The 24,902-nt window shown below is 34.2% G+C and overlaps 3 protein-coding genes and 1 pseudogene across 6 annotated transcripts; 3 read left to right on the forward strand and 1 right to left on the reverse strand.

Annotated features, from left to right (window-relative positions):
* Window positions 1–2,137: 2,137 nt before the first annotated feature.
* Window positions 2,138–15,813, reverse strand: LOC128240504 (multidrug resistance-associated protein 1-like; annotated as a pseudogene).
* On the forward strand, window positions 3,653–5,875 carry LOC128240763 (BTB/POZ domain-containing protein 3-like). 2 transcript variants are annotated; one of them, XM_052957594.1, is made up of 3 exons: window positions 3,653–3,749; window positions 4,160–4,423; window positions 4,652–5,875. In XM_052957594.1, exons 1-3 carry the CDS (start codon window positions 3,742–3,744, stop codon window positions 5,679–5,681), a joined length of 1,302 nt encoding a protein of 433 aa, XP_052813554.1. In that variant the 5' UTR covers window positions 3,653–3,741; the 3' UTR covers window positions 5,682–5,875. The 2 variants fall into 2 exon arrangements, with proteins under 2 accessions (XP_052813554.1, XP_052813553.1); XM_052957593.1 differs by lacking the exon at window positions 3,653–3,749 and adding an exon at window positions 3,777–3,931.
* On the forward strand, window positions 15,652–18,359 carry LOC128240764 (BTB/POZ domain-containing protein 3-like). Of its 2 annotated transcripts, XM_052957597.1 has the most exons (3): window positions 15,652–15,789; window positions 16,450–16,710; window positions 16,951–18,359. In XM_052957597.1, the coding sequence occupies exons 2-3, from the start codon at window positions 16,454–16,456 to the stop codon at window positions 17,966–17,968; spliced, it is 1,275 nt and encodes a 424-aa protein (XP_052813557.1). In that variant the 5' UTR covers window positions 15,652–15,789; window positions 16,450–16,453; the 3' UTR covers window positions 17,969–18,359. The 2 variants fall into 2 exon arrangements, with proteins under 2 accessions (XP_052813557.1, XP_052813555.1); XM_052957595.1 differs by lacking the exon at window positions 15,652–15,789 and having other exon boundaries at window positions 15,796–16,710.
* Window positions 18,360–19,164: 805 nt separating this feature from the next.
* Window positions 19,165–22,132, forward strand: LOC128240765 (BTB/POZ domain-containing protein 3-like). 2 transcript variants are annotated; one of them, XM_052957598.1, is made up of 3 exons: window positions 19,165–19,743; window positions 20,144–20,406; window positions 20,711–22,132. In XM_052957598.1, exons 2-3 carry the CDS (start codon window positions 20,153–20,155, stop codon window positions 21,264–21,266), a joined length of 810 nt encoding a protein of 269 aa, XP_052813558.1. In that variant the 5' UTR covers window positions 19,165–19,743; window positions 20,144–20,152; the 3' UTR covers window positions 21,267–22,132. The 2 variants fall into 2 exon arrangements, with proteins under 2 accessions (XP_052813558.1, XP_052813559.1); XM_052957599.1 differs by lacking the exon at window positions 19,165–19,743 and having other exon boundaries at window positions 19,803–20,406.
* The last annotated feature ends 2,770 nt before the right edge of the window (window positions 22,133–24,902 follow it).

Raw genomic sequence — 24,902 nt, forward strand, 5'->3', positions numbered from 1 at the left:
GTAGGAATTGACATAAAACATATAAGAGATTTTTTAGGAATTCCCTTTCAATTTTGAGTTTTATTTGGAATTTTAGCAAAACTGAAAAAATTGGAATTTTAAGCAACTTAAGGTTCGCTGGATAGCCCGGACATAAACATAACACTGTTTATCATCAAAATGATATCTAATTGTACTTAATTGGTTTTCTGAATGTGTGATTTCAAACTTACATTCCAAACTGCATGACGCATTATGCATAATGGAAATGAATATACTCAGGTAATATACAGTATGACAGCTAAGGATTTGGCACAACAATTGCTTAAATTAGTGTCGTAAATAACATACACGAAATATTTTCTTTCTAAACAAAACAAAGCTATGTGTTTTCCAAACAACAAAAATACATCAAACATCCTAAACACTTACGGTTTGAAAACTCATTTTACGATGTTACAGTCTTGTTTTTCAAAATAATGTGCGAGCGATCGATGATAATACAACATATCAAAAACACATGCAGTTTACACGAGTATAATTTCGATATGCTCTTGGGGTGCCACATTTTCTATTATTCAGTCCGTTTATTTTACGAGAAATGAAGCGATGGTTTTATATTCCGCGTGCGATATTAACTAACTATATATGCAATATTTAGACAAATGAAACGCCTTAGCACTCCTCTGTTTCTGTATAAACCTTCAATGATGTGGATAACACTCGTGTATCAAAAGTTCACCTCATCGGAAAAGCACACCAAATCCACAAGCAATGGGGAGGACACATATATTTGTTTTTCAAAAACAAAGAAAATAATGACCTACCAAGTTGATCAGATATTAGAGTTTGTGTAAGTGCGATCATTTTGGCTCCTTTTCTTTATATAATCACTGTATTTATCAGGTTTGAATTTTTGGAAATCAAAAGGCATTATGTGTCTCAACATTATTCGACCTGAAACCTAAACTATTCCTTGTAGTCCATTATGTAGAAATCCTTCAAATGTTTAAGTGACTCGCTCATGTTTTTGGACCAAAAATTAGTTTTTTCCCGGTAATGAATTTGAAAACACTTATTTTATCATTATTTTACTCTATGATATCGAAATTGCATTTGGTTTTCGAACCCTTGCCGTAAGAGTCAATAACAAATTAGAAAACAGCCATGTAATCCTCACGGCCAACGGGACTTTCACAAAGGTTGAGGATATGTTGACCAGTGTATGATACATTCATAGCAGCACGTGATAATGTCAATCAACCTTTCACGGAACACCATAGCCGTAATTAATTTTCAGTCGCGTTACTAACGCGATTGAAAATTGTGGTCTTCGAAGAGGATATTTGAGCAAATATCAACATTTTCCGTAGGGTTCCAGCTTTTGGACACTCCTTATGATTTGCAACACTTTATTTCGCTATTAAAAAAGTGCATGTTACAAACCATGAGATAGTTATTTTAAGATATGAAATTTGGACGATAACACACATATGGATGTTAACGTAAATATTGCGAATGACGATACCTTAAACGCATAAGGACAACAAAGTGCGTCCGCAAACATTTATTTTTCGAAGCTTTCTTTTGTATATAAATGGCTGATTAAAATAAAAATTACAAACAGTAAAATATTACAACGACATTTAAAAACCTTGGCAAATCTGAGCACTCATAAATGGCATTACAATAAAAACAAATTCAAAATCAGTAAGTGATGATTTTTCAAAACGTAAATAATAGTCAACTGTTGATAAAAGCAAATGTCTGTACAATAATTATGCTCGCAATTATTTAAAGACGAACAAACATGCTCATTTGTAACTTTAGGATCCAACAACGGAGCTAGTTGCTGAATCCAACCGTAGATACACTTAGACTGCCAATGAAGGACAAGTGTATATATTTATATGAAATGGCCGCCACAATCGGAACCGAATCGCTGGATTGCCTGCCCATTGCTGTAACCATAGTTGTGTATATGAATAGTTCGTACAATATATTGTATTCATAACTGGAAAAAAGAAACAACAATATTATGCTATTCAAAATATAAATACACCAACCGGAAATACATAAAGATTTTCACAACCAAAACAGAAAATATCAAGAGCTGTCACTAAAAGGTGACAAATGTCCCTGACGGACGAATATCCATTAACATATAACATATACATTTATGTTAAATCAAAGGTTTTGTTAATATTCAGATTACAGGAAAACGCTATGGGTGGGATAAGAATAATCGCTAAAGAATCCATATTATGGAATACTGACACCAGAACGTGACCGTGGCCTTTTGATGAATGCACAACTGTCTTGCATGAACAACTTTCCATTGTAGTTAGAGAAAAATGTAAATTTTCCTTAATATTTAAAAACAAAAACAAGGCTTAAACACAATATACTGTTATGAAATATAATATGCAATTGTAAAGGTTCACAATGTGACCTTAATTGTTGAGATGAAGCATATAGACGCGACGCTTCTTAAAAGGGTTCATGGCAAATCTATGATTAATTGAACTCATTAATCATATTTTGGCTGAACTATGAAGTCCTTGCTGTCCAACTTTGACCCTAAAAGTGTGACCTTGAAGTGTGCCCCTGTTATATAAGAGGTCGAATTTATGCGCGACAAATCTTCCCATGGTGCTAGACAATTCTGGGAAGATTGATTGGATATCGCAACCAAGTGCTATCAATGATAGATTAACAAAACAACTACCCGAGTATTGTTGAGAGGATTGATTGAGCATTATTTGACAGTAATGAAATGTTAGTAAGAGTAATAATATCAATATGAATTTCTTAAACAAGTCCCGCGTCCTTCGCCATACTGTAAAATATGGATCGTGTATCTTGTAGAAGGTTCTGAGGATTGTCAAACTCTTTGACCTCCCCCTCGCTCAAAACCAGGATTCTGTAATACAAGTATAGACTGAATTAACACTCACTTTAGTCACTTTTATTAGCAATGCATTTTCAATTGCTTAAATATCAGTCTTAAATATTGAGCAAAGAGATTAATAATTAATACTGACCATGTCTAGAAGCACAATAAAGGTAGCAAACGACACTGTACGATAGACAATAACGTTCCAATACCGCAAACACACTACACATGCTTTAGTTGTATCAATAACTGATAAGATAACCGCCTTGGAACGTTTAGCTGCACATTGTCCCTGATCATCTGTTAAAGCTCGTTGTGGAACTGTTAACAAAAGTAACCGATCAATCGGGATAACAAAACTCTAATCACCGTACACATTTAATATGTCCATGCATCAATTATACTTGTTCGGGGCTATATTAAATTTCAGACCATTACAATGAAAAAGTCAATGATAGGCAAGATTTAAAATATTAAATTAAAACTGCCGAGGTAAAAGAGTTTGCTAGAAAAATAGCAATCTGGTAGACAACCTAAATGGCAGAACCTTCGAAAATGATAGAGTGCTGACAGTGTTCTTCAATGAATCAGAAGTTTAATGTTTCCAAAAAACTTAAAATGATATTAGTTACTCTGAGATCAAATGATATATGAAATAAGAAGTTTGATTGGTTCCTCTGGCCAATGGAATTGTGGAATCCCAAACTACATGACGTAAGATTAAATCTGGGAACCCAAAAAAATATTTAATTGAGGAAACCAATATGAAGCTTGTTCTAAAAATATTAAATTGGGGAAACCAATATGACGGTATAAAAACGCGTAGTAATGCTCGTATTGACCACAGGATTTAAACGGAGTGTTAAATGAACAGGTAAGTTGTTTAAATTGTTAAAATAATTTATCCAAACATATTCTAAAATGTTTTAAAAATATAAAGAATCTTTGTTCTTTTCATAGTAATAAGAAATATTAATTTAAACACATGCATCATAACAAGTATTGACACACACGTTATGGGGACAAAGAGGATTAAATGATCGTATCAAACCAAAAGTATGTTTGAAGCGTCAAAACACAAAACATTCAAAATGTCTACTCTTATGTATTGAGGATAGCATAACCCATTAATCGTTTCCAAAAAAATAAATGTATATGAGTAGCATGCAAACTAAACGGAAGTTATCTTAATAAAAGTATATTGTGTAAATGTGACTTGACTTTTGACAGTAAGACATTTGATACATGTGTACATGTTGTATACGTTGCTGATCTATTTTACAGGTCAATTTCAATGGATACTAAAACTGACTGGCGGGCGGGGCTAACAGCGGCAGGATGCTTAAAGTACATTGGAGAAGCAAAACTTCTTACAGATGTCAAGTTCATCTTTCCAAACGACAACAACGAATCCTGCACAGGACACAAGCTGATACTCAGCATGAGAAGCGCTGTTTTTGAAGCCATGTTTTACGGTCCTTTGGCTACAGAGGATGGGGAAGTTACAATCAGCGATATTGAAAAGAGCACATTCGAGATGGTCTTAAGGTATACCTTAATTACTGCTATATGAAAATTTCCGTGCATTTAGTTCGAAGTGGTAATCATTTTAATAGATACCAATACTACTTATAATAAATACGAACATACCCCAGAACAAAGAACACATGCATGCACAATGCTGTTGTTGTACTTTCGTATTAACCGGAATGTATCAAATTTGACTATAATATCAACTATGTATATCAAATGTTTACAAACTCTGTATATTTGCAGATACGTGTACAGTAATAATCTTGAGGTGGATGAAGATACTGTTTTGAGATGTCTGTATGCAGCCAAAAAGTACTGCATCGACGGGATGTTAAAGCTGTGCTCAGATTTCTTAGAATCGTCTGTAGCCATTGATAATGTTTGTTCAAATTTTGAGCGCGCACAATTCTACGAACTACATGGCCTTCTTGAAAAATGCAAAACATTTATGACGAATAACGCCGTAGATATTCTGAACGATGCAGACTTCTTCAGTCTTACGAATCAAAGCTTAACAGAGTTCCTTGCAAATGGACAGCTCAACCCAAACGAGGCACTGTATTTTGATGCCGCTAACCGTTGGTCCGAGAATGAATGCTTAAAAAGGGATTTGGAGATTACTGCTGAAAACAAGCAAACACTACTTGGTCCTGCTCTAAAGGAAATCAAATTCGGACTCTTTACACCTCTAGAATTTGCAGAGCATGTTCCTGAAACTGGACTTTTAAATAAAGATGATCAATCGGATATCTACAGGTGGATAATAACAAAAAAACATTTTGGGTCCCAAGTATATGACAAGTTTAAATCATTGCCGCGTCAATCACAGACATTGCCGATAGCATTGGAAACATCCAATTCTAAGGAGGGAAAAACGTTGCCAAATGAATCTCGGTTTACGATAGAAAGCAATGAGCCCATAAGGATAACATCGATAGTTATGAAAACATGGAGTTACCAATTGTCATCAGTTACGGTGATCGAATCTGAAGAGGAAGAACGGCCCATGCCCCTCTCAAACATCTTACGAGTTGCAAATACATACGCTTTCAAAGAAGATGTTCACGTAAAGGCAAACACAACCGTCACATTCAAGTTCAAATTTCACATGAAGAAGATACAGACACCTTATGCTGTACAAACATCTAGGTTTGAAAATGTGAATCACAAACATTATCATCCCATGGAATCCGAGCATGTCTTTGGTGGGCTAGTAGTGAATTGCACGGAGTTTTCAGAATATATGCCAACGATAAACGTAGAGTGTTGTTGATAGTTTTACTGCAAAGATATTTCGTATAGATTTATCATGAAGATAAACGTGTTTGTTGTTATTTTAAAGGAAATTCAGACAACGCTTTAACCTTACGATGAAGAAATGAGACTGCATACTTAAAGTGTGTCATAATAATGCGTGATCAAAATGTGTATATTAAAATGTATAACAATTAAAACATAGAAAGTGAACACTATCGTTTGCATTTAATGTATTTTGTTACAGCATAAAGTCGAGTATCTCCATGCTTTTTACTGAATTCCCGGTTATAATTTAATTCAGATGATGGTAATTATAAACTTGAAACAGAAATTACAATCGAAGCAGTCGAGTCTTAGAATGAATTTTTTAATCAAAGATCGAAATCCATATAGAAAATAGATTCACCTAGGTCTTGGCCGATATTCAAAAGTTTGATACATCGAAATAGGTTTGGGTCTATTTGAATCTCCATTCGGTTTTGTCTATTAGTGCGAAAACAAAGACATCCGTTCACATTTTCCTTAAGTAAAAAAACAATCTGATATGAGCCGCACATAATGTGAAATATATCGCGATGTCTGGAAATAAACATTACACTATTAATCCTCGTCACAATATTTAATTGTACTTAATTGGTTTTCTGAATGTGGGATTCCAAACTTGCATTCCAAACTGCATGACGCATTATGTATAAACGAAATCAATATATTCAGGTAATATCCAGCAAGACAGCCAAGGATTGGGCAATTAAATTGCTTAAAATAGTGCCGTCAAAAACACACGATATATTTCCATTTCTAAACAAAACAAAGATTTGTGTTTTAAAAACAAGAAAAATACATCAAACATTCGAAAAGTTTACTGTTTACAAATAGCGTTGACGATATAACAGTCTTGTTTTTCAAAATATTATGGAGAGCTCGATAATAATATATATAGCATATGCAGGTTAAACGATTATAATTACGATATGCTCTTGGGATGCCGGGATTTTCTTTTATTCAGTCCGTTTATTTTACGAGAATTGTACCGTCGGTTTTATAATCCGCGTGCGGTCTTAGCTAAACTAAATGTGCAATACTTAGACAAACGAAACGCCTTAACACTATTCAGTTTCTATGACAAGCCTTCAATGATGTGGATATCACTCGTGTATCAAATGTTCACCTCATCGAAAAGCACACCCGATCCGCTCCATGTCTCCCGATGTCAAATGTCGTTGAACGGAATGAGACAAGCAATTTGGGAAGGACACATGTTTTTGTTTTAAAGAGCAAAGACAATAATGCCCTATCGAATATTAATCAGATATTGTATTAACATTATTCGACCTGAAACGTACAATATGGCTTGTAATCCATTATGTAGAAATCCTTCAAATGTTTAAGTGACTCGCTCATGTTTTGGACCAAACATTAATTTTTCCGGTAATGCATTTGAAAAAAACTTATTTTATCATTATTTTACTCTATGATATAGAAATTGCATTTGATTTGGTTTTCGAACCCACGCCGTTAGTCAATACAAAATTAGAAAACAGCCAAGTAATCCTCACGAACATCGGGACTTTCACAAAGGTTGTGGATATGTTGACCTGTGTATGATACATTGATAACAGCACGTGATAATGTCAATCAACCTTTCACGGAACACCATAGCCGTAATTAATTTTCAGTCGCGTTACTAACGCGATTGAAAATTGTAGTCTTCGAAGAGGATATTTGAGCAAATATTAACATTTTCTGAAGGGTTCCAGCTTTTGGTTTTTTTGTTTTAACACTCCTTATGATTTGCAACACTTTATTTCGCTATTTAAAAAGTGCATGTTACAAACCATGATAGAGTTATTTTAAGATATAAAACTTGGACGACAACACACATATGGATGTTAACGTAAATATTGCGAATGACGATACCTTAAACGCATAAGGACAACAAAGTGCGTCCGCAAACATTTATTTTTCGAAGCTTTCTTTTGTATATAAATGGCTGATTAAAATAAAAATTACAAACAGTAAAAGATTACAACGACATTTAAAAACCTTGGCAAATCTGAGCACTCATAAATGGCATTACAATAAAAACAAATACAAAATCAGTAAGTGATGATTTTTCAAAACGTAAATAATAGTCAGCTGTTGATAAAAGCAAATGTCTGTACAATAATTATGCTCGCAATTCTTTAAAGACGAACAAACATGCTCATTTGTAACTTTAGGATCCAACAACGGAGCTAGTTGCTGAATCCAACCGTAGATACACTAAGACTGCTAATGAAGGACAAGTGTATATATTTATATGAAATGGCCGCCACAATCGGAACCGAATCGCTGGATTGCCTGCCCATTGCTGTAACCATAGTTGTGTATATGAATAGTTCGTACAATATATTGTATTCATAACTGCAAAAAAGAAACAACAATATTATGCTATTGAAAATATAAATACACCAACCGGAAATACTTAAGATTTTCACAACCAAAATAGAAAATATCAAGAGCTGTCACTAAAAGGTGACAAATGTCCCTGACGGACGAATATCCATTAACATATAACATTTACATTTATGTTAAATAAAAGGTTTTGTTAATATTCAGATTACAAGAAAACGCTATGGCTGGGATAAGAATAATTGCTAAAAAATCCATATTATGGAATACTGACACCAGAACGTGACCGTGGCCTTTTGATGAATGCACAACTGTCATGCATGAACAACTTTCCATTGTAGTTAGAGAAAAATGTAAATTTTCCTTAATATTTAAAAACAAAAATAAGGCTTAAACACAATATAATATGCAATTGTAAAGGTTGTAACATGCAACTTGACCTCACAATGTGACCTTGATTGTTGAGATGAAGCATATAAACGCGACGCTTCTTAAAAGGGTTCATTGCAAATCTATGATTAATTGAACTCATTAATTATATTTTGGCTGAACTATGAAGTCCTTGCTGTCCAACGTTGACCCTAAAAGTGTGACCTTGAAGTGTGTCTCTGTTATATAAGAGGTCGAATTTATGCGCGACAAATCTTCCCATGGTGCTAGACAATTCTGGGAAGATTGATTGGATGTCGCAACCAAGTGCTATCAATGATAGATTAACAAAACAACTACCCGATTATTGTTGAGAGGATTGATTGAACATTATTTGACAGTGATGAAATGTTAGTAAGAGTAATAATATCAATATGAATTTCTTAAACAAGTCCCGCGTCCTTCGCCATACTGTAAAATATGGATCGTGTATCTTGTAGAAGGTTCTGAGGATTGTCAAACTCTTTGACCTCCCCCTCGCTCAAAACCAGGATTATGTAATACAAGTATAGACTGAATTAAAACTCACTTTAGTCACTTTTATTAGCAATGCATTTTCAATTGCTTAAATATCAGTCTTAAATATTGAGCAAAGAGAGATATATGATATAGAGCCGACAGTTATACACATATAAATAGATGCAAATAAGTTTTCTATCCAATAACTATAAAAACTATATAGAAAGGGTTAATAATGATACAAGCATGTTTGCGTGTAATGTTGATGGTGCTTGCTGGATCATATAATAATAAGATTAAAACAGGCCCAGTAGTCTAAATTTCAAAAATAAAACCTGTTTAGGGGCACAGGGAAATTGCCCAAACTACAATGAACTAAAGACACCAACATATAAACACCGTATACAGAAATACTAACACCACAAACATGCTCGCAATATCACAAAATAAATAATATACTGTTCCAATGGTAACTATGATAATGGGTTATGGAAATGAACAACAAATAAGAAAAGGGTTAAATGGTACTTTATTAATATCAATCCATTACATAAGGAACAGAGACCTACCTATCATAGTCAATGACTGTGTTAAGTCGATGAGCAATGGTGAGAACGGTGCAATCTTTAAATTCTTGCCGAATGGTGTCCTGAATGAGCGCATCTGTTTCTAAATCTACGGCAGCGGTTGCTTCGTCCAACACCAGAATTTTGCCTGTACGCAGCAGACTTCGCGCTAGACAAACCAGTTGTTTTGGCCAACGCTAGAAATAGAAAACATTACTGGAAATCTTACGTACACTCTAAACATAACCAAAAATAAGCAATAGTTTAAGACACAATGATGATCAGAAATACACATATTACATGTAAGGCCGTTTCAAGGTGTAAAGAAAGTCTCCTAAGCAAGAAAATATGTTTCTTCTCTCAAAAACCTGGCAGGGAAACATGTAATTAAAAGTGTATCAGCACGTCCAAGCTATAATGGTAGATAACCAGGTTCCACTTTCGCCCTTTTTTTAACTAACGCTATTTTAGATAGGTTATTAACTAAGTACGTGCAAAACCATGGTTTAAACATCGTTTACGAATACACAATAGGATTTTCATATCAAATTCAGCAAATATTACAACGTGTTAGAATACTGCATTTGAGCCAAAATCTTTCATCATTGCGAAAATAAAGCAATTTTATATCATGAAGCGGCTTATTACCTCAGATTCTGTCCTCCCTCGCAAACTTCGTACTCCAATCGTGTGGGCAGCCCTTCAACAAATGTCTTAAGATGGGCGTGTTCAAGTGAATCCCAAACATCGGAGTCTGATTGCTCATCCATTGGGTCCAGATTCATCCTCAGACTGCCGGAAAATAACACCGGCTCCTGAAATCAGTGTTATGTTAAAGGATATGTGAGGCTCGTGTTAACTGTAAGAGCATCTTAACCTACTTTTTGATATTTATATTGTTTACTTCAAGCTGTACTCTCACAGACTAAACGTTTTGACAACATATTTTATTTTTTGTCTTGGAACGAGCCGTTTTTTGCGAAATCCATGAAAACCAGATAAATAAGACTGCTGACAAAAATAAGATCGCAGATATTTATTTTTAAGTTCAAAACTTGATGTTTTATGCGTTTTTCTTTAACCGTTAGTTTAGGTCATAAAACATTAATTTTCGGGCGGAAAAATGAAAATCTACGATCCGATTTTTTGTCAGCAATTTAATAATATCGGTTTGCAGATACTTACGCAAAAATTTGCTCCTTCGAAGACAAAAAATAAAAAAAATTGTTTTAATAATGGTTAATCTGTGAGAGTGCAGCTTTAAATAGTAACTATATACAAAATATAACATTTCCAGGCTGACAAATATTAACGCTTAAATATTCAGATCATAGTAAATACACCTCACAAACCTATGGCTTATAATGCTGAAATGGCCGATATAATCATTAACATATAATCAAAGAATTCATAATACCTTTGGCTTTGAAACGTTCCAATTTATCGCTGTTGCGATTTTATAATTCCAAAGACCTTATTATTCTGGTATGTTTACATGAAAACCACAATTTACCTGCGGCAATATTGTAAGCCTAGACCGAAGGTCTGCAAGTCCAAGCCTGCTAACATCTCTGCCGTCAATGATGATTTTACCGCTAGAGGGCTCTATCAGACGGAAGAGGGCCAGAGTCAGTGAGGATTTCCCCGCACCAGTTCGTCCGACAATACCGATCTATAGGCAACGTTTTCGAAACAGTTCGTTAAGTCCAACGTTTGTTTTAAATATATGTTTTGCCTATAAACTATTAAGAAGGTCACTGTGAAGGTCACAAATGACCAAAAGAAACAATTAGTAGAGATGGTACAACGAGAACATGGCAATACACTTAAATCATAAAATCAAACACATTTATGTTGTAATAATCAACATCTCAAAATTGTCAAAAATATAAAAACGGAGTAAAAACTTACCATTCTTGGAAGCAATTATTGAAACTGGTCGAGGTTTTTTCAGTAAACTCTTTGGATATTGCAGTCATGTGCTATTTCTTAACTTCAAAATATAGTCCAATTGATTGGTTAACCAAATAACATCTGTGATTTTTTTATTGCACCTACCCTTTGCCCAGCGCTGAAATTCACGTCCAAACTTTTGAGTACAAGAGGCAGGCCCTCTCTGTATCGGGTCGAGTAGGAACACAACTGAATTTCTCCCTTAGAAGGCCAGTCTTCCGACAAATAATCGTCTGTGTGCAAGGAAGCCTATGACATAGCTATATGCATTAACACCATGGTTATATAACATGCTTAAACAAACGGCTATTAGACAAAGCTCTGCTTGTCGTGGTTCAGTGAATATGTTTATCTTATGTGTTTCTTGTTCCTTGGGAACTTAACTTCTGATATTTAATTCGATAAAGATCATTACGGTAGAGTTTCTACCACTGGGTTCTCAAGGCCGTTTCAAATTTATCAACGCACTTTCAGTGCCCATGATGTTACATAGAAAACTCGACGACATTTAAACAGGTTTAACGTTTTGCCCCTCAGATCGGAAACGGGATAATGTTGATTCGTATTTCCGTGCTTTAATGCGTATGAATGCTTGGGCGCGATTTTGCAAAATTCCAAATCACGGACGCATTAAAGATCGAATCCATCATACTTAATACGTGTCACATATGTTCAAGTCTGAATACGACTCAGCCACTTCCGACGACGGCACCAAAGGTATGGCCGTTTTTCGACTTTTGCAGGGGTTTTTTAAAAAAAGGTTTATGTTTTCTTTCTTTTCAAATGGAACAATTAAGATATTAAGAATTGATGAAAAAAAAACATTATGCTAGTCGTGCTTACATACCTTGTGCAATACCTAATTCACCATAAAAAGATAGTAATTGTTTATTTCTCTCCTAGCTTCACTGTCAGGCGGGTAGTGTTCTACATCCTGTAAGTCGGGGTCGGAGGTCCAGTTGCTTAGCCAAACACTAGTCCAATGGCTCTTGCATATTGTGCATAAACGCCCCACTTAACCTGAAACAGATACAATCATGTTTCCCAATGGTCATATTTTATATGTATATTATACATTTCTATTAAAATATATAACGTTTAATATTAGTTCGCATTAGCAACAGTGGCTGATATATGTCTAATTTATTTTTTATGATCATATGAATTGCCAGTACAATATATAGTTGATAAATAAAACATCTTACATTTCCAACTTCCACCTCTTCCTCATCTTTAAGTTTAGCTTTATCTCCAAGTCCATTTTTGACTTCGGACCCCGTGGACGCTTCTGTATTCTTTAGTGTAGCCACAGACTCAGACGTCCTCTGGGATTTCGACCTGTCAGTAAACGTAGACAAATTAATAAAGAAACACTTTAATTAATAGCATTTTTGTTTGCAATATGTACATATTTGATTTGCTGGGGGGGGGGTAATATTTTAAGAGTAACCGCAGAGGTGTACTACCCGACTCAGATCTGAGTGTTTTAAAAAGGATAAAAAAATGCCCTGAAATAAACATTTTTTATTATTTCTTTATTTAAAAAAAATAATTTTGCAAGGACCCTAACCAAGATATCTAACAACATGTTCCGTTTAATATACATTACTGACAACCTTGCCGTACCGTTTGATTACAGGCTTTGGTGGCACATCATCATCTGAGTGTATTTGATAAGAGTCGTTGTAGCATGGTGACCTTGAAGTCGTGAACTGCAACAATACTCTTATTTTGCATAATTGTTATAAATGGTTTAGCTTTAATAGTAATACTAATCATAACGAAATGTTAACGATTCTGCAAACCATTACTTTTACAACACTATAAAGGTTTTGGTATTATAATTTCATGATATACAATTAGCAAAGAATATATGCCAAACTAAATGACTTATACATACCTAGTTTTTTTATATAATATATATGCACTGTGCTGTTTGTGGAGTTTTGTGCTGTTCTCCCATGTTTCAACTTTCTGATTTTTTTGTTCTATATCTTTTACATTTACCCTGTGTCATTAAACTGGGTTTATGTTTAAACTTTTTGCTACTGAGCTTGTTTCTGTAGCTTTTCACATAAGAACTTATACGAGGAAAGGATTTCAATTATTTCATTTAGTGTTATTCAAAAGTATCAAGCAGGTCCATGCTTCTATATGTAGTGTGGGTTTGCAAAGACGAAACCACTCAACTTCGGAGTTCGAATATTTATTTACGTTGTCGAATGAAACCTAAAACATATAATAAAACATATAAAAGTAAATGCTAATCATATTATTAATCACACAAAATACAAAGACAATGGACAGTGATCGGTAAATATATCAAGGGAGACTTCGCGGTTAAATACATAAAACATTCCAAGAACTATGAGTAATAAACTTACCAGGCACGTCTAAATAATAATTATATATGAAAGAATATTTCAGCTCAAAGATAAGAGCGAATATTAAATAAATAGTAACAACTGTTACAATTGCAATTTTGACTTGCGTCGATGATGATTCAGAACGGAATGATATTTTTTTTGTTACACATAGTAAATGATAGTATGTTGCTTTGTTACACATAATATGTTGTGTTATATAAAACAAAAACGTATTTACCATCACATGTTGTATATACACGTTGACATGTTTTATGAAAATATATATGTTTATGTAGATGATGTACATTGTACAAGTCTAAATAAAAATGTCTGTCTGTCTGTCTGTCTGATATATGTGTATATATAAATAAGGGCGTGTGCAATGAAGCGGGAAAAAGGGGAAAATGCATTATGAACCAATCAATCACTCTATAAATTTAGACAAACTCGCATTACCAGTATTCACGCTCTGACGCACTCGGACATAGACGGACATTGACGGACATAGACGGACAGTAACGCACAGAGGACAATAACCACGTAGCACAACACTAAACACGACGATACACAAACAATACAAAACAATATACGATATAGAACCATACCAAACACACAAATTGATAAAATACTGAAATATGCACCTTGCTACATATATGCTATTGATATCATATAAAAGGGGCTAGACACCAGATGATACAATTGCAAGAAAAAAAGAAAATGTCAAAAACTTACAAAAAATTACCATAATTTTTTTTACAACGCATCTAATCTTACTTACAGATGTATCACATCGCTTATGACACATGCAATTTTTGCGCATTTTTGCAATTCGAAATTCACTAGGGTTGTCTACCATGCAAATCCCAGTAAGTTTGAAAATAGGTTGGTATATTTATCTGTACTCATAAACAGATATGATTTAAACTGGGAAACCATGAAGCGATATTTTAAACGAAGAAACACAGATGAGACAGCAACATGATTATTTCAGCATTATTTTGACCATATTAAGTGATGTACTATCGGCCTCGAATTAGATTGCATTGAAATTTCTATGCTTGATTTGAGGTTATACTGTATTTGCAGATTTTTAAACCACCTATGTCTAGCCTGTTTAAGAACGGTATATTATTGCATTGCTTTTGAGAACCTATTTTGCGACGTTTGAAACACTGAACCGACGACCCTTAGATCGCATTGAAATTTCTATGCTTGATTTGAGGTTATACTGTATTTGCAGAGTTTTAAACCACCCATGTCTAGCCCGTTTAAGAACGGTATATTGTTGCATTGCTTTTGAGAACCTATATTGCGGCACCGTGTCTGCTCAACGATCTTATCCACAGAAAGCAGGCTGTGAATCTCGAGCGTAACCAGAGTTAGCGTCTAAAATACAATTTCAAAGTAAAAGAATATTGAAAACCATGCTGTTACCATGCTCGGATACTCGGACCTGAGTCAAAACCTCTTTATAGATAGCAAGCGGGCGGATTTCGTGGGTTACTATAATCAAAGTCTGATACATTACGCGAGCATAAATATTTACCATGCGTTGCGCTCTATTTCCTCATGCGTTTCGCTATAAAGTTGCTTTAAAATACATACACTGTATTGTTTAGGCAATGCACTAAATCCGAAAAACAAAATATCAATTCTGTGAGGCCTTCAATTCAAAGATTGTATGTGTTCTTTAATCTAACATTCAATTGTATATAGGAACAGGAAAAAAATCTGATTGGTTCTTTAATCCTATACAATCGTGGAATCCCAAAGTATATGACGTAAGTAAAATATGGGTTTCCATTATATCCCAAAATAACATTACAACACCGCCTTTATATTGATAACAGTTTTCTGAAAATTTGAAACTGGGAAATACTGCGGAGAAACCAATATGAAAATATAAATATCAAAACAGAAAGGATATATCCCCAAATTGTTTTAGGACTTACAGATACAGGTAATGTTTTTCTTTTCCAAACATTTGTAAGATTGATATGTTTGTGCGTGCTGTTTTAAATCCTGTATTGTAAACATATATTTTTTCAACCGAATTAGGTCTTTAAATTATTTGTTAAAATAGCTTTTTCATATAATACAACAGTAATCGTATTTAAAACTACGTTGAATACTATATTTTTTATGCAGTTCGTTCAGGTAAGAATATACATACAAAATCACTTGAACGGGTTAACACGCCCAGGTACAACTACCTCGGATGTTTTCTATATGCACTTGCCTATCATTATCACGCAAAATGACTCATAATCATGTGATTTTTTCCTTGTGCTAAAAAGTATTGTGCATTGTAAAATGCTTAATTTTATTGTAGTTGCTTAATTATTTAAGCGTGTTTTACAAAAACAGACAAATAATATAGAAGGCATGAATAACAAATGTTTCCTATTCATGTTCTTAATTGTGAATTTTAATTAGTAAACTCATATAGATGCCAACCACCAGCCTACATACTTATATTAAAAGCTGAATAATCGTCATATGTAAAACAATTTTAGTACAAAATAAATAATAATAATAACAGTCAGCACAAGGTAATAAATTGTAAACTATTGTTTGTAAATGAAACGTTATTTGTTATAAGTATCTTGTTTCCCTCCAGCAAAATGGCGACTAAAACTAAAGACTGGCGGGCAGAACTAACAGCTTCAAGATGCTTAAAGCACCTTGTACAAGAAAAACTGTTCACAGACGTCACGTTTATCTTCCCAAATGACAACAATGAGTCTTGCACAGGACACAAGCTAATACTCAGCATGCGGAGTGCTGTTTTTGAAGCCATGTTTTACGGCCCCTTGGCTAAAGACGATGACGAAGTTAAAATCAGCGATATCGAAAAGAACACCTTTGAGATGTTGCTGCGGTATGTTCTAATTTCTAGTTCTTGAGAACTCGTGTTAATTAAATTCAACGTAATATGCATTTCAGTTTTAATAGGTTTAATCAGTAAATGTAAGCATACAACAGTAAAAATATGAGAATTCAGTAGTAGACACATTTCCTTTGAAATATCCTGATATTGCCCGTAATTAATCAAAAATGCTCAATGAAGCGAAAAACAACTTTGTTGAATAAGCTGTCATTCAAATATGTCTCTTTACAGATACGTGTATACTGATGAGCTTGGTGTAGATGGAGAAACAGTATTGAAGTGTTTGTATGCAGCGAAAAAGTACTGCATCGACGGGATGGTAAAGATGTGCTCAGATTTCTTAGAAGCGTCTGTTGCCGTTCATAATGCTTGCTCAAATTATGAGCACGCAAAATTCTACGAACTGCAAGGACTCCTTGAAACGTGCAAAACATTTATGACGACAAACGCCGAAGATATACTAAAACATGATGATTTTTTCAGTCTAACGAATCAAAGCCTTTCAGAGTTCCTTGCAAATAGGCAACTCAAACCAAACGAGGCACTGTATTTTGATGCCGCCAACCGTTGGTCCGAACATGAATGTTTAAAAAGGGATTTAGAGATTTGTCCTAAGAACAAGCAAACGTTGCTAGGTCAAGCGCTGAAGGAAATCAAATTCGCACTGATGACACCTCAAGAATTTGCAGAGCATGTTCCTGAAACAGGACTTATAGATAAAGATGACCAATCGGATATCTACAGGTGGATTTTAACGAAAAAACTTCATGGGTCGCAAGTATCTGACAAGTTTAAATCATTGCCGCGTCAATCACAGACATTGCCGATACCATTGAATACATCCAATTGTACCGAGGGAACAACGTTGCCAAATGAATCTCGGTTTACGATACAAAGCAATGAACCCATACGGATAACATCGATAGTAATGGAAACATCGAATTACAAATTGTCATCAGTAACGGTGAGCGAATCGGAAGAGGAAGAACGGCCCAAAACTCTCTCAAATATGAACGTTTTGAAAACATACATTTTTGAAGAAGATTTGAAAGTGAAGGCAAACACAACCGTCACACTGAAGTTTAAATTCAACAGAATTAGGAGAAGAGTTAATCAAAGTTCTAGTTATGAAAATGTGAATCACAAGCATTATCATCCCATTGAACCCGAGCATGTCTTTGGTGGGCTAGTAGTGAATTGTACCGAATTTTCAGAATATATGTCAACGATAAACTTAGAGTGTTGTTGACAATATTTTCCGGAAAAGATATTTCGGACTAATGGAATTTTTTTATTTTTTATTTTTGCTGTTGTGTAAATGAGTCTTCAGTTCAGACAACGTTTAATTCTTACGATGAAGAAATAGGACTGAATATAGCTATATAAATTTGTTAATGTGGTGTAATGCCATTGGTGATTTATACAAACATTCGAGGTTTGCCTTTGTTATAATACCCTATCATACACAATGTAGAACGATATACGAGTACAGGTCGAAAGCAAATGCAACTTTTTCAACACGATTAAAATCTTTACTGACTTGAAGAGACATGTTAGAAGTAAGAATGATGCGTGATAAAATATTACATATTAATATATTAAACTTAGTATTTATAAGAAAATAAACTATACGAAATCAACACTTTTGATTACATTATAATACTTTGTTACTACATTAACATGGATATGTCCATTCCTTCGCACATTTTTTTCTGGTTATGTCAAATGTACTCCGAATGAAAATGAATCAAATAAACAAAAGGGCCAAGAAGGCCCTTTATCGTCACCTGAGTAAAAGTGTTTGAACTTTCTTAAAACTCTAGCTTGATACTTGTTCTCAAAGCTGTACACATGGTCCAAATATCAACGCTGTAGAAATTACGTAGTATGGTCACCTGACAATGTCAATATAGCTATCTGTTTGCAAAACCGTACACATTGTCGAAATTTCATTACAGTAGCTTAAGAAATAAGGTCTAAGATCACAAACAAGATCATCCAAGCACAGAATGGATATATGTTTTCAAAACGGTCCAATTTCTTTGCTCTAGCTTCAAAGCTAAGATAGTAGGTCAAAAGGAGTAGAGCTAGCTTTGATTCCAGGGATGTAATTTAAACAATCTTGGTAGAATATTACTATATGATGCTACATACAAATTATTAATGGTCTGTACCAAGAAGTTTCAAACAAGCTTTTCACGAATTCCCTATGTATAAGTCGACAGGATTCTTGTGAACCCTGGGGCGTGGCGAGTTTTGACCCATGGGCAAAATTTGATGTTCACAAACAATCTGTACAGACAGACACGCGAAGAACGGACAGTGTATCGGTGCTTTACACCGAGCACGTTAAAGAACCAAGAGGTCTCTTCGCAAAGAGCTAGGGTATCGCACCCGGATATCTTGTATCTCACTCTGTTTCTTCAAGTCTCTCAATGCCTGGATTTGACTGCGAATTGCTGTCACTTCTATTTCATGTCACTTATGGCATTTAAACACAATTTAAGTCGTGATGGCGTCACGGCGGGGTCAAGCCATAATGCAGCCAATGGGCGCGGGCAGACCTTGATAAACTCAAAAAAACAAACAAACAGTATCAAGCTTTTATGTGTTCGCTCTGTTAAACAATTTATAAATAGGAAACGGCGAAACGTCTCAGGATGGCTGAAAGTTTCGCTGTTTGAATTCAGAATTTGGGCGATCGAACAAGAGTGTGGTACCCATAGCATCATCACTTCGGTGTTCGAGAATGTAATGTATACACCATCACTTAAACTTTAAATCAAAATTAATATGATAATTGCTATTTTTAGATCAAATGATATATGAAGTAGTAAGTCCGATTGGTTTCTCTGTCTTACGATATTCTGGAATCCCAAACTGCATTGCGTAAGATAAAATATGGTAATCCAGATAATCGTAACATTCTAAATATATTAAATTAGAAAAAACAATATTAAGATATAAAAATGAATAAAAGTGCGGATATGGACCTCATGAGTTAAAGGGAGTGTTAGTTTACAGGTATGTTGTTAATATGGTTAAAATAGTTTAATTAAATATATTACAATACGTTTCAATCCTTATAGAGTCAAAAATTATAAGGATTCTTTGTACCTTTCATCATATTTTAACATTTGCATACATGTTCTAAAGTATTTAAAGAAATATAAAAACACATAGGGTTCAGTTTGATCGCCTCAATGCAAAAGTATGTTTGAAGAGCCAGAACACGAAACATTCTTAATGTCACTTAGATGTATTAAGGTCCAAACATAAAGGAACTATAAAACATGTATCTTTTCAAGTAGTATACTTAAACGAAAGTTAACTCAGTACAAAATAGATTGTGTAAACAAGTGAGTACTGACAAATATACACTTAAAAGGTGCGCTTGTTGTGTAGTTGCTGATTAATTTTACAGGAATTTTCAATGGAAACCAAATCCGACTGGCGGGCGGACCTAACAGCGGCAAGATGCTTAAAGTACATTGGAGAAGCAAAACATCTTACAGATGTCAAGTTCATCTTTTCAAACGAAAACAACGAATTCTGCACAGGACACAAGCTGATTCTCAGCATGAGAAGCGATGTTTTTGAAGCCATGTTTTTCGGTCCTTTGGCTACAGAGGATGGGGTATCCACAATCAGCGATATTGAAAAAAACACGTTCGAGATGGTCTTAAGGTATACCTTAATTACTTTGAATTGGTTATCATTTTTAAATACAAATACTTATCATCATATCCCAGAACAAAGACCACATTCTCGCGTTAATTAGTGCAACGAGAGTGATTGATTTACTTTTGTAATACCGTTTTTCACAATCGTTGTAAATCAAGTAAGTATAAATTTAGAACACATGCATGCACATTGCTATTGTTGCACATTTATATTGACCTAAATGTATCAAATAGGACTCAATGATAATAGAATTAACTATGTTGCACACGCTGTATATCAAATGTTTACAAACTATGTATGTTTGCAGATACGTGTACAGTGATGAGTTTGAGGTAGATGGAGAAACAGTTTTGAGATGTCTGTATGCAGCCAAAAAGTATTGTATCGACGGGATGGTGAAGTTGTGCTCTGATTTCTTAGAATCGTCTATAGCCACTGATAATGTGTGTTCAACTTATGAGCAAGCACAGTTTTACGACCTTAACGGCCTACTTGAGAAATGCAAAACATTTATGACGACAAACGCCGAAGATATATTGAAAGATGCTGACTTTTTCAATCTAACGAATGGAAGCTTAGCAGAGTTGCTTGCTAATGAAAATCTCAAACCAAACGAGACAGTGTATTTTGATGCCGCGAACCGTTGGTCCGAGAATGAGTGCTCCAAAAGAAAATTGGAGATTTCGGCTGAAAACAAGCAAACACTGCTAGGTCCTGCGCTGAAGAAAATCAAATTCGGACTCTTCACTCCTGAAGAATTTGCAGAGAATGTTCCTGAAACTGGTCTTTTAAATAAAGATGATCAATCGGATATCTACAGGTGGATTTTAACAAAAAAAACGTCATGGATCGCAAGTATGTGAACAGTTTAAGTCATTGCCGCGTCAATCACAGACATTGCCGATAACCTTGAATACATCCAATTGTACCGAGTGAACAACGTTGCAAAATGAATCTCGGTTTACGATACAATGCAATGAGCCCATACGGATAGTATCGATAATAATGAAAACAACGAGTTACCAATTGTCATCAGTAACGATGCGCGAATCTGAAGAAGAAGAACGGCCCATACCTCTCTCAAACATTATCTTTCGAGTTTCGAACACATACGATTTCATTGAACACGTAAAAGTAAAGGCAAACACCACCGTCACATTCAACTTCAAATTCCAAATGAAGAAAATACAGACACCCTATGCTGTACAAGCATCTTCTTTTAATAGGTTTGAAAATGTGAATCACAAACATTATCATCCCGTGGAATCCGAGCATGTCTTTGGTGGGCTAGTAGTGAATTGCACCGAATTTTCAGAATATTTGTCAACGATAAGAGTAAAGTGTTGTTGACATTATTGTCCGTAAATATATATTTCGGACAAAATTATGATGACTTTTAATGTTTGTTGTTGTGTTAATGAATCTTTAGACAACGTGCTTTCCTAACTATGGATACTGAAACTTATTTTGGCTTCATGTACATTTAAATGATATAATATACTAATAGTGAGTCTTATGAAATAAATCGACGTTTTCCTTTGTAATAATTCCCTGTGATACATAACGCAAAGTGAGATACGCCTACAGGGTGAAAGCAAACGCATCTTTTTGTATTCACATCAATAATTCATATAATTACTTGAACAGACATCCTTAAAGTGGTAGTCATAATGATTCGAAGTTAATATGCACATATGTAAATGTACAGCTTTGTATTAAGCACAAATAAAACAAAGAAAGTCTTTGAATTATTTTGTTACAACATTAGATCGAATATCTCCATGTTTTTGTCACTTTTTCTGTTTATATTTTTTGGTCAAGATGGGTGAAACTGAAACTACAAGCTTAGAAGCCGATTCTTATTTTGGATTTGTTTAATGTCACAAAGAATGAAGTCCGAATGAAAAAGAACACATTCACCTGGGTGTAGTCTATGTCCAATGTTCAAGAGATTTATATTCATAGAAATAATTTCAGGGGTCGGACATTATTCACAAAGCATCTAAGTGACAAACATAAACTTAGTGGAAAATTGCCCTTTTCACTAAGTTGAATATAAAGAAACTAAATGTTTGTACAACATATGTTAATAAGCAAAAAAATGGTATAACACAATATATGCGTATGAATACATTGGATGAAAAGCAGAGGTCATATAAAAGAATTCGTATTAAAAACTACTAAATTCACATTAAGTCGAAACTATTCACAAAGATGCTTTATGAATACGGCTTCAGGGGCCATAATTACGAATAGTATTATGTCAAAATCTAAGCTCAGACTCAGAAAACCCTTTTATTATATTAAAATATCCATTCGTCTTACAAGGTGGGCTATTGAGCAATTTGAAAAAGTAATACACTTTGTCAAAGTTCATCATCAATACTCAACCTGAAGGAAAATTACAATGAAATTCGGATTTGCAAGTTTGCTACTTAAGTCTGAACTGAAATTTGAGAGGGTGCGTTTTCATGGCCCCAGGTCTATTTCAACCTCACTACTGGTGCACAAATAAAACAGGCCGTTGGCATTTTCGTTAAGTATTAGAACAATTTGATCGAATACAAACCAAAAATTAAAACTCAACCTTAAATTCTAAATATGTTACTCAAGAGTAAAATATAAACCGCATCGAACTCCTGTGCCTCAGACATAATATTTGCTTCATTTTATTGGGTATTTGAATTAAATGGAATTCAGGACGTAATACTAAAAACGTTTCTTATGTGAATGCGTACTCAATTATTCGTGTTTACAAATGAGAAAATGTATTGCGCATTTTTAATACTAAATTTGAATACTACAGAAACAAGGTCAGTAGCAAAAGGTTTAAACATAAACCCGGTTTAATGGAGTCACGCACATTACGTATTAACGAAAGAATATTGTTGAAAAGACTTGCAACATTAACGTATCAGTATAACAACGTTTTAATATGGAATCTTTATGGAGCATAAATAAAGAAACAAATAATGGCTCATTTTAGTTTTTATAAACAATTTTGTCGTTTTAAACACAGACTAAGAATGCAGTCAAAAGAAGTCAGGAAGAAACATGAGTAAATTAGTGGTCATAAATCGTCGAGAAAAAGAAATGAACCAATGATAGTCCTTTAAACTTTAAAAGAAAAAAGTTTGAAAGAAATTAATATATATATATATATATATATATATGATTTTTGACATTTTTTGTTAAAAATTAATTCAGTTTTAATAATTATGCCCGAAGGTCAAAATAGCCCGATGCGGCTCATATAATGCGACAAATATAAATACACGTTACAGTGTCGATATTAATCGTGATATTAAATGTACTTGATAGGTATTTATAATCTAAACATGTGGGATTCCAACTGCATGGCGTAATATTTATATTAAGTATAATATAGTAAGACATCTAAAGAACGTGAAACAAAATCGTTTAAAAATAGTGCACCATATATTTTCTTTTTGAGCAAAACAAAGCATGTTATTTTGTTCACAAAAATATAAGTACATCAAACATCCTATACTGTTTACCTAAACTTTTACCAAATTACAGACGTAGTTTGTTTCCCAGATAAATAGGGAAATAAATAAAATGAGAGAGCACGATAATAATATTTCAAATACGCGCAGGTAACATGTTGATATGATGTGCTTTTGGTATGCAGGCAATGTTTTTCATTATACATAAAAAATATTTTCAGTAATATAGCGAAACAATAACAAATAACCATAATTCTGTTCAAAATGAACGAAGCAAAATCAAAGTATGAAAGTATGTAGCAAATTCTATCAACTTTGTACCAAATTAACTTTCCCCAATACTCGAAATAGTGGCCATATTTCTGGACGCAGAAACATTTAATCCTTTCCGTTTATCTGCACAAGGCGCCTGATCATCTGTAAAATTCGTTTAATATTGCAAGTGCAGTTCGAACCTGAAGGTTTTGGAACGCATACACGATTTGACTTGTATTTCTACAGGTGTAACTTGTCTGACATGCAAGTTTACTGTAGCTTCAATTATACAATACAGGGCCCAGTAGTCAAACATTCTAATTTCAACCCTGATAAGGTAAAACGTGACACTGAACGAGACAAAGAAATGTACAAACACCACAAACAGACGCATTAAAAAAGCTTTACATGTACTAATATCTGATGGGATAACCGCCATAGAACGGTCAGTGAAACGCCAGCTCACTGGAACACGAGCTTACGTGGGGTTCAAACAAATTTATATGCACATAGCCTTACACTTGTCCTAACATGTATTAATAATTCCAAACTTAGAAATATAAGCCTCAGCGTAGCCAAATAGAACATGTTTGTATATTTAGGATTGGAGCATGAGTATAGATCTCCAGTGATGCGAGCGGCTATGCCTCAGTAAATCAAACATACTTTTGTGGATCTTTGTACTGATTTGGGCTTGTTGTCATGGCCTCAGACAATTAGGTAGATACTTTATTAATTAACACCAAACCCTGTATTGATATAATGTACTTCTGTTAA

This window comes from Mya arenaria, chromosome 7 (assembly GCF_026914265.1).
Source record: "Mya arenaria isolate MELC-2E11 chromosome 7, ASM2691426v1".
Taxonomy (NCBI): Eukaryota; Metazoa; Mollusca; class Bivalvia; order Myida; family Myidae; genus Mya; species Mya arenaria.